The following is a 9,383-nucleotide window of genomic DNA, read 5'->3' as shown; positions in this document are numbered from 1 at the left end:
AAGAAACAGAATGAGAAGGGTAAAGAGATATCTCTCTAAGGATCACACTTTCAGAATGAAAGAAGGAGTATGTCAGTAAAACTTGCAAAGAAAACAGTTGATGTTTTTACAGAAATGAACAAAGAACATGAGCTTAACATGCACAAATTTATATATAAAATTAATGTCTTGACCATGGTAGAATGAAAGATATCTAGAATAAATAAAAAGTAATTTTAAAACTACAGGAGAAAATGAAAATTATTCTCAAATGAATGACAAGCATGTTGGGACTGAATTTCCCAAAAGTAAAAAGTGGTGGAAAAAATGACCAGGGGATCAGGCTGAATTTGGGTGAATGGGAAGAACAGACGTGTGCCTCTCTCCTTAAGAGGAATCAAAATGGTGAGTAAATACCGAAACGCCAAGTGGATCTTCTCAGGGAGCACCCTGGGGCTCACCAGAGAAGCACGGGGACATGGAAAGCACAGAGGAGAAAAGCCCAGAGTCGGGAGAGCCTCCTAACAAGAGGAGGGGGTGAGTGAGTGAGAGGCCCCCTAACACAAAAAAGGGATGAGTGTGTTAGTCAAGGTTCTCTAGAGGGACAGAACAAACCTAAAGCCTTTTGATTTGTGATGCTGGGATGACTTTTTCCTCATTTACGTCTTTCGTTATTTCTTTGAGCAGTATTTTTAAATTGTCAGTGTATATGTATTGCATCTCTTTGGTTAGATGTATTTCATTTCTTTTTCTTCTTTTTCTTTTTTTTCTTTTTTTTTTTTTTTTTTTGAGACTGAGTCTCACTCTGTTGCCCAGGCTGGAGTGCAATGGCACGATTTCAGATCACTGCAACCTCTGCCTCACAGGTTCAAGCAATTCTCCTGCCTCAACCTCCCGAGTAGCTGGGATTATAGGCACGTGCCACCACCATGCCTACCTAATTTATGTATTTGGTTAAATGTATTTCTATGCGTTTTTTAAAATATAAATTCCCTTGTTCCCCTAATATACATGTTAAAATTCTGAGATCCATTAGCTATAAATGTGAACATAGTTGGAAATAGAGTCTTTGCAAATGCATTTAAGGCATGATCAAGGGATCATAACGAATTAGGATGGGTCCTACTCTGATCTGACTGGTGTCATAATCTGAAGAAGAGAGGAGACACACAGAGAAGAATGGATGTGAAAACAGAGGTACCCAGGTAGACGTAGGCACTGAGAAGAAGGAGGCAGAAATTGCCGCTATGCTGCCCCAAGTCAAGGAGTGTCTGGACCAGCAGAAAATAGGACAAGTCATTTAAGAATTATTCCATCAACTGGGCGCGGTGGCTCACGCCTGTAATCCCAACACTTTGGGATGCCTAGGGGGCAAATCACCTGAGGTCAGGAGTTGAAGATCAACCTGACTAACATGCTGAAACTCTGTCTCTAGTAAAAATAGAAAAGTTAGCCGGGCATGGTGGCACACACCTGTAGTCCAGTTACTTGGGAGGCAGAGGCGGGAGAACTGCTTGAACCCAGGACCGGGAGGTAGCAGTGAGCTGAGAGTCCGCCATTGCACTCTAACCTGGGTGACGATAGTGAAACTCTGTCTCCAAAAAAAAGAAGAATTCTTCCATCGAAACTGCATAGTTCTGGTAACACTTTTCTTATGTTGTACTTAGATTTTTAAGTGAGTCGTGTTATCTCTCACATATTAACACGTTTGTCTTTTGTGGATATGCTAGGATAACAGTCTGAGAATTTCATTTCACCTGTGCCATAACACTGAAATAGAAGTGATCATTGCCTCTGAATTAGAAGGTAGATGAGTGAGCTCTCAGTGGGATGTGCCACAGGTGCCTGGTGCTCATTAGTGAAGACAGCTCTGTTCCTTGATTCCCAACCCTGCATTCAGTGAGAACTCATTGGCACCTTGATTGGGGCCATGAAAAAAAAATTTTATGTCACAGAAACTGGTAGATACCATTAATAATAGCATTTTAAAGATGTCCAGAATCAACATAGCTGTGGTGTCACTTGAAATGTATGAGTGATGATTCCAAGAGGTGATATTTCAGGAGAAATTACACAGATAGCACCTAAGAAAGAGGGAAGGGCTCATAGGGTCCAGGGAGGGCGTTAAGTCTTCAGGGTGGATTTATGTTTTCCTGGTTGGAATCTGATCTCCTGTTGTCAATTTAGTTGGTGGTTCAGGTTTGGATCTCTGAACTGAAGAGATGGCGACTCGGTAAGGGACATCAAGGAGTGTCACAATGAGGAATAAGGAAGACTGTGTTACATGCCGTGGACCAGAGCACGCAGGTGTGCAGAGGTGTGGACCCAACGATGCCATGTGGGATGGAGCTTCATGTCTGGGGATGGGAAAGAAAGGGGGATCCAGTCAAGGAAAGTCAACATTCATAGACAAAAAATGTGTCACAGTTTAATGATCTTCTAGGAATCACCCCAGACAGTTTCCCTGCACTCAAATATGGATTCCGGTCTCTAGAAGTGACCAGCAGACAGTTCAGATAATGTAGGTCCTAGATTGTCCTCCAGAACTTCCTGGGATCATCAGATCTGTCCCTGAGGCTCCACCACTCTGAAGGGTGCATTGTCCTCTCTGCTGTTCACCGGCCGGCTGCATCTTGAGGGCTTCTCTGGCTGTGCTGAGCCTCAAATAGCAGAATCCCGAGGACCACCAGGACCAAGCCAGCCACGCCCATGCGGATGAGATTCTCCACTGTGTAATCCTGTGGGTGTTGGCCTAGTGGTGGTGGACAAAGAGGCCACAGAGGTCACGGCAGGTCAGAATCACCCCGGGACCCCTGGATGTCCACCCAGGGCACCCACCTCCCCTGGACAGTCCCTGGCCCTCTGTGCCAGTCCCATAACCGAGAGCATCTCCTCACTCACCAGTCTTGGAGTCTGTCTGGTTTTGTGACGGGCTGAGGGTCTCAGCTGCTCCTGAGAATCAAAACAGTGGAGAAGAGCCCTGAGCCCAGCCTCGCTCCTGGCCTCTGCAGTCTTCTCTTCCCCTGTGTCTCTTGACATGAGTTTTATGGAGTTCCTCAGAAACCCTTCCTCTGCTGTAGCAGGGTTCCCTCCAGTCTCCTCATTGAATTATTTTAGACTTTCTGTGTTCAACAAATCCAAACTCTGCTCCTGAGTCATTCGGGAGAGTTTTCCTGCACCGCAGGAGCTCAGCGTCTATAAGGAAAGCGGTCCCCAGTCCAGAAATAACCGAGACCTTGTGTGCTCTCTGTGCATCCTGGGACCTTGTGTGCTCTCTGAGCCCTAACAGGCTTCAAGGAGCAGGTGCAGGACCACAGAAGCCAATGCCCCCAGAGATAAGAGTAATGGCTCCTGGGAATCCTGCTCATCAATGCTGAACCTCAGACACCTCCCTCCCCTCTGACCACGACAGAGGGAACACCTGCCCCAACCCTGGAGTGCCAGGAAGCCACGAGGACCACACCCTTACCGTCCACCCTCCCCTCTGCTGCCCTGAATCAGACCCTGAATATTGGAGGTAGCATTGAAACTAGACTGGAAACTTCTCCTGAGCTGGGACTGGCTGTTTTTGTCACACATGGGGTCAGGACTTAGAGGTTGGGACCCCCAGAGGCTCTGATTCTGAGGTGGAGACATCAGGAGGAGAGCGGGTGGGGCCTCCGTCTTCCACCCTCAGTCTAATCTCATCTCTGAGGTTCACCCCCATCTCCTCCCAGCCCTCCCTGCTCTTTACCCTACTGAGACTTCAGGGGTGGGAGCCAGGGGTGGGAGGTCCCGTCTATTTCCACCCTCCTATGGGCTGGACCCTCCCCTGTGGACCCTCCCCCCTTCACTCCCCTCTTTCATTATTGTCCCAGAGCTCTGCCGGGGGCAGGGCCTGAGCTGAGCCTTTGAGTTCAGAGGGGACAGGGTCAGGGCCCTCACCTGAGACCATGAGCTCCAGGGGGTCACTGGGGTGAGACAGCAGGTAGGGGTTGGAGCTGAGTGAGCCGTAGCACCTGTAGGTCCCCGCGTGGGCTGAGGTCACAGGACCCATGGGGAATTCAGCCTGGTGCTGGTGAGCTCCGTGCTCTGATCTCAGACGCAGCGGGGGATGGGCTGCCCCCTCCTTGGTCAGAAGGAAAGTGTGGAACTGTCCCCATGACTGACACAGCAGGGTCACGTTCTCTCCTGAGGCCACCGTGGGGCCTGGCTGCACCGAGAGGGAGACCGTGTCATAGAACTGTCCTGGAGAGAAAAAGGATGGGTGAGGGGCTGCCCCACCTTGTTCTGAGCTGACACCTCTCCAGGCCTCTCTCTGGGACCCTCAGTCTCTCTGTCTCTGAGTCTCCCCCTCCCGCTCATACCCTCTCTCTCTCTGTGTCTTTCTCCCTTAGGATCCCCATCCCTCATCCTGGCCATCACCACCTGGGCTCCCCCAGCAGGGCCTGTGCAGAGCCTGGATCCCTGACTGAACCCGCTGGGCTCCTCACCTGCGATCAGGATGTCCAGGGGGTCACTGGGGGCCGACCACTCGGAGGAGAGGTTCTGTGCACCGTAGCACGTGTACTGGCCCCCGCGGGAGTGGCTCACATGGCCCAGGGGGAAGTTGGCCTGGGAGAGCCCAGCCTGGGGCTGCCGGCCAGGGCGCTGGAGGAATTCACGTTCTCCCTCCTTGTATAGAACAAATCTGTCATAGCCAGCATCAGAGCCACACTGGAGGGTCAGGCTCTCCCCAGGGGCCACGACAGGACCCGGCTGCACTGAGAGTGACGGCTTCTTAGAAATGCCTGGGAAAAGGTGGTCACGGTTTCCAGGAGTGACCCTCAGGCTTCCCCACAAACCCTCCCTCTCCCCCTGGGCCTCACCACTGCTCATCTTCCTGTGTCTCTGGCCCCAGGAGCCCTGAGCCCTCTCGTCCCAACATCATCCCACCTGGCATTGCCCTGAGACGCGGCTCCTCCCCACCTGCCCGGAGACTCAGGGAACTCCAGACAATGCTGTGAATTTCTCACCTGGGACCAGGAGCTCCAGGAGATCACTGGGTAAAGACCACACATAGGGAGAGCGTGACTCATAACCATAGCACCGGTACGACCACCTGCGACTCGGGCTCACGGGGACCACGGAGAAGACGGCCCAGGACCAGCCACGGGCATGGAAGTGGGAGTTGAGACGTTGTGGGTGTTCATCTTCTCCTTCCTTACAGAGAATGAAGCCATCAAATGCCACCTGTGAGACACACTGGAGGGACACGTTTCCTCCTGAGGCCACCACAGGGCTGGGCAGGGCTGAGAGGGTGGGTTTGCTGTAGGCTCCTGGGAGAGAAGGAGGCACCGTGTTAAATGGGCTCCCACCTCCTGCATCATCCCCAGGGCTGGGCTGTGAGAGGGAGACGCCCCTGAGAGCCGACCCCCTTCCTGAGGGCAGAGCCTGGGGCTGGGACCCCTCAGTGTCCTCTCACCTGTCACCACCAGCTCCAGGGGGCCACTGAGCTCTGATGAGTGATTGCGGCTGTAATACCGACAGCGATACCGCCCTGCGTGTTCCGAGGTGATGGATGCAATGGGGAAATAGCCCTTCTTGACAAGCTCTCGTTGTATCCGTGTAACCCAGGATGCTGGGGTTTTTTCTCTATATAGACGATACTCCTGAACCTGAAGCCTCCCCTGACACCTGAGGGTCACAGGACTCCCCTGGGTGATGACAGAGCCTGGCTCAGCCCGGAGAGTGGGCTTGGGAAGGGTCCCTGGAAGGAAATCAGAGATCGATTCTAAGTCATTTCCCACCCAACAGATCTCAGCTCTTGATGGCAGGACCCTCCAGATGCCCCCATCAGTCAGCCCAGAACTGCTATTCCCCGTCCCCAGCTGCATGGAGGAGGCCCCTTTTCCCTAGTGAGGAGGAGGGACCTGGGACAGCCGGGGACAGACTCACCTGCCTGCACGTGGGTCCTGGGGCCCAGACTCAGCCCTGGAAGAGAGTTCCCTGTGAGAGATTTGCCCCTGAAGCCTGAGCAGGTCCTCCCCTCCCTGGGATCTTTGTGAGCCCCTGGGGTCTCCTTATGCACCAGCGTTTGGCTGTGGGGTGAGGTCCCTCCTAGGTTAGAATCTCCCCTTCCTCTTCAAATCTCACCGAGGCAGATCAGGACCATGAGGATGGGGGTCATGGCATCTCCTCCCACTGCCCTGCTCTGCAGATGGATGAGCCCTCGGTGCTGGCAGGACAGAGACACACAGGGTGTGGACACTCAGAGGCTGGGCCCTTCTTGTCAAGGGATTTTGTCATCTGCAGCCACACAGGAAGCGGAACTGCCCTCCCCAGGAACCTGGCTGTCATTCCTTTAGGTTTGAGGTTGGGGCAGGCACCAGGCCCTCTGCAGACATTTCAGACAGAAATGGGGTCTTTCCTGACCCCCGCCACTGTCTGTCTGGTTTACCCTCATCTCCTTGAGACCTGGGATGTAGCAGCAAATAGAACTGGTGCTTTCTGTGTCTGCCCTTCCAGATGAGGGTGAACAGAGGCTTCCCCTTCACAGCCTCCCCCAAGGTCTTCCTTCCCCCTCCAGCCCGTCCATCGGCTCAGCCGTGGGGTCCTTACCACGGCAGTCGTCTCTCCAGCCCTGGAGATGCTTCAGGGAAGATGCAGGTCCATGCTGCAGGCAGACCCAGGTCAGCAGAGACGCACCTGACACCTGGCTGTGCAGCCCAGGCTGAGCTGCGTGTGGCAGTGAGCACAGAGGAGAAATGCAGGGTCTACCGTGGTGGCTCACGCCTGGAATCCCAGCACTTCAGGAGGCTGAGACGGGAGGATGGCTTGAGGCCAGGAGCTTCAATTACCCTCAGCCAAATAGCAAGACCTTGTCTGCAACAAAAAAAAAAAAAAAAAAAAAAAAGCAAAAAACTTAGCCAGGCACGGCAGCTCACACCTCGAGTCCCAGCTACTCAGGAGGCTGAGGTGGGAGGATCACTTGGGCCTGGGAGGCAGAGGCTACAGGGAGCTATGATCACCCCTCGGCATTCCAGCCTCGGTGACAGAGTGAGACCCCGTCTCAAAAGGGGAAATGCAGGGAATAAATAGAATAAAACATATTTGTTCTGTTTCTTGAGTGTGTGTTTCCTTCCTACCAAACAGTCCCTCCCTTGTACTTCCCCTTTTTTCTTCATTGCAACATCACCCACCCCTCACCCTGGGAATGAGGCTCTGAGTCGGTCCTGCCTCCTCAGTGCCCCTTGTGTCCTTGGCCGTCCCTCGGCGCCTCTGTCCATGTTCAGGATTTTCAGAACAGTTTGTTAGGTCTGTAATCTGATTCTGGGGGAGGGGAGCTGATTTGTGTTTAATTCCTGATTATCATCCAGGGTTTATGTGACCTTAGACATTAATGTCACCTCTGAGCCTGTTGTCATGAACCCCACTCATCACAGTGGCTGTGGGATCAGTGGTGCCCAGGACACGGGAGGCTCAGCCGTGGTGGATTTCCAGACCAGTTCAGACCGGAGGGTGGGACGGGAGAGGATCCCGGTCCAGACCAGTTCAGACCGGAGGGTGGGATGGGGGAGGATCCCGGTCCAGACCAGTTCAGACGGGAGGGTGGGACGGGGGAGGATCCTGGTCCAGACCAGTTCAGACCGGAGGGTGGGATGGGAGAGGATCCTGGTCCAGACCAGTTCAGACCGGAGGGTGGGACGGGAGAGGATCCTGGTCCAGACCAGTTCAGACCGGAGGGTGGGACGGGAGAGGATCCTGGTGTCGGGTTCCACAGTCGAGGAGGATGATTGACGCCCCCACTCAAGAGCCGACATCGGCTCCAAATACCAAGAAATGCTCCTTGTGACACGTCTGAAATATGCAGATCACCACAGCCACAGGCACAGAAAGAGAAAGAAAAGTTCCCATCATTGAGACGCGTCCCCATCAATGAACAGAGTTCAAAGCTGAGTGGCCACAGGTGTCTGGGCCCACCCAGGGTCACTAGGGTGGAGGTTCCCACCTCCGTGTGGGACAGAAGAGGAACCCCGGGTCCTCCCAGGCAGGGAGGGGTCAAGGCTCTGGGTGGGGCTGGAAGCTGTGGTTCCCCCTCCCGTGTGTGTGTGGACAGGTGCTGGGGGGTCTCTGCTCACTCACTCGAGTCCACGCTCAGCTCTCAGCCCCTCCCCTGTGTGTGAGAAACAGATTCAGTCCACGGTGCTCAGACATGGGCGTCTGCCCCACAGGTGAGTGTGAGGCTGGCATTGGTCCCATCCCTGCTGGGCACAATCTTGAGCTGACGCTAAGTTTGGGAGAGTGGGGCAGGAGCAGAGGCAACAATCCCCTTCATCAGGCTGATGTTTGGACAGCTGTGGGAGAAACCCTTTATGAAAGGCCAGGTGCGTGGGAGGAGAGCCGCCCCACAGGAATGACAATCACATGAGGAAAACATAGGCAGTTGTTGAAATGCATTAGACAGATATCATGGAGGGAGTTCAAGACCAGCCTGGCCAAGACGGTGAAACCCCATCTCTGCTAAAAATACAAAACTTAGCCTGGCATGGTGGCAGGGGCCTGTAACCCCAGCTACTCAGGAGGCTGAGCCAGAGAATTGCTTGAACCTGGGAGGTGGAGGTTGCAGTGAGCTGAGATCACACCACTGCACTCCGACAGAGTGAGACTCTGCCTCCAAAAAAAAGACTAATGATCAAGCAGTTCAGAGGGTCAATATTATCAGATGCTTCAGAGAATTCCAGGCTGAGAAATAACAATAAAAGTCAAGCTAATTTTTCCAATGACTTAACTAGTTTTATATCAGCACCATACATTTCAGTTCACCTTTCAAGTGTCTTCATAAAATCAATTAACTAAAATTAATCCATTAAATATAAATTAGAACAAAATACACTTAAGCTTTTTTTATTTTTAATTATACTTTAAGTTCTAGGGTCATGTGTGCAACGTGCAGGTTTGTTACATACGTATACATGTGCCATGTTGGTGTGCTGCACCCATTAACTCATCATTTACATTAGGTGTATCTCCTAATGCCATCCATCCCCTCACCCACCTCCCCACAATAGACCCCATTGTGTGATGTTCCCCGCCCTGTGTCCAAGTGATCTCATTGTTCAATTCCCACCTGTGAGTGAGAACATGCGGTGTTTGGTTTTCTGTTCTTACAATACTTTGCTGAGAATGATGGTTTCCAGCTGCATCCATGTCCCTACAAAGGACACCAGCTCATCCTTTTTTATGGCTGCATAGCATTCCATGGTGTATCTGTGCCACACCCCTGGTTGGGAGACAGGGATGCAGCCCACCCCAGTGTGGACATAGCAAGCCCAGGCTGGGCTCTCCCAGGCCACCCTACCCCCTGGGCCCTGTGAGTCACTCACCCACGAGATTGTATGAGTGTGTGTGCATGTTGTATGTGTGCATGTGTGTGCATGTGAGAT

The 9,383-nt window shown here is 52.6% G+C and overlaps 1 protein-coding gene across 6 annotated transcripts; it reads right to left on the bottom strand.

The window, feature by feature from the left end:
* Positions 1-2,393: 2,393 nt before the first annotated feature.
* Positions 2,394-6,208, bottom strand: LOC112613617 (leukocyte immunoglobulin-like receptor subfamily A member 2). 6 transcript variants are annotated; one of them, XM_025369328.1, is made up of 9 exons: positions 6,094-6,208; positions 5,896-5,931; positions 5,423-5,707; positions 4,974-5,276; positions 4,452-4,748; positions 3,887-4,206; positions 3,845-3,856; positions 3,739-3,757; positions 2,394-2,731 (listed from the first exon to the last, which is right to left on the bottom strand). In XM_025369328.1, exons 1-9 carry the CDS (start codon positions 6,125-6,127, stop codon positions 2,595-2,597), a joined length of 1,443 nt encoding a protein of 480 aa, XP_025225113.1. In that variant the 5' UTR covers positions 6,128-6,208; the 3' UTR covers positions 2,394-2,594. The 6 variants fall into 6 exon arrangements, with proteins under 6 accessions (XP_025225113.1, XP_025225111.1, XP_025225115.1 ...); XM_025369326.1 differs by having other exon boundaries at positions 3,845-4,206; XM_025369330.1 differs by lacking the exons at positions 3,739-3,757; positions 3,845-3,856 and adding an exon at positions 3,584-3,592 and having other exon boundaries at positions 3,904-4,206.
* Between the last annotated feature and the right edge of the window lie 3,175 nt (positions 6,209-9,383).

The sequence above is a fragment of the Theropithecus gelada genome, chromosome 19 (assembly GCF_003255815.1).
Source record: "Theropithecus gelada isolate Dixy chromosome 19, Tgel_1.0, whole genome shotgun sequence".
NCBI lineage: Eukaryota > Metazoa > Chordata > Mammalia > Primates > Cercopithecidae > Theropithecus > Theropithecus gelada.
Note: the sequence above shows the minus strand (reverse complement) of the source record. Positions and strands in the feature narration are given on the sequence as shown.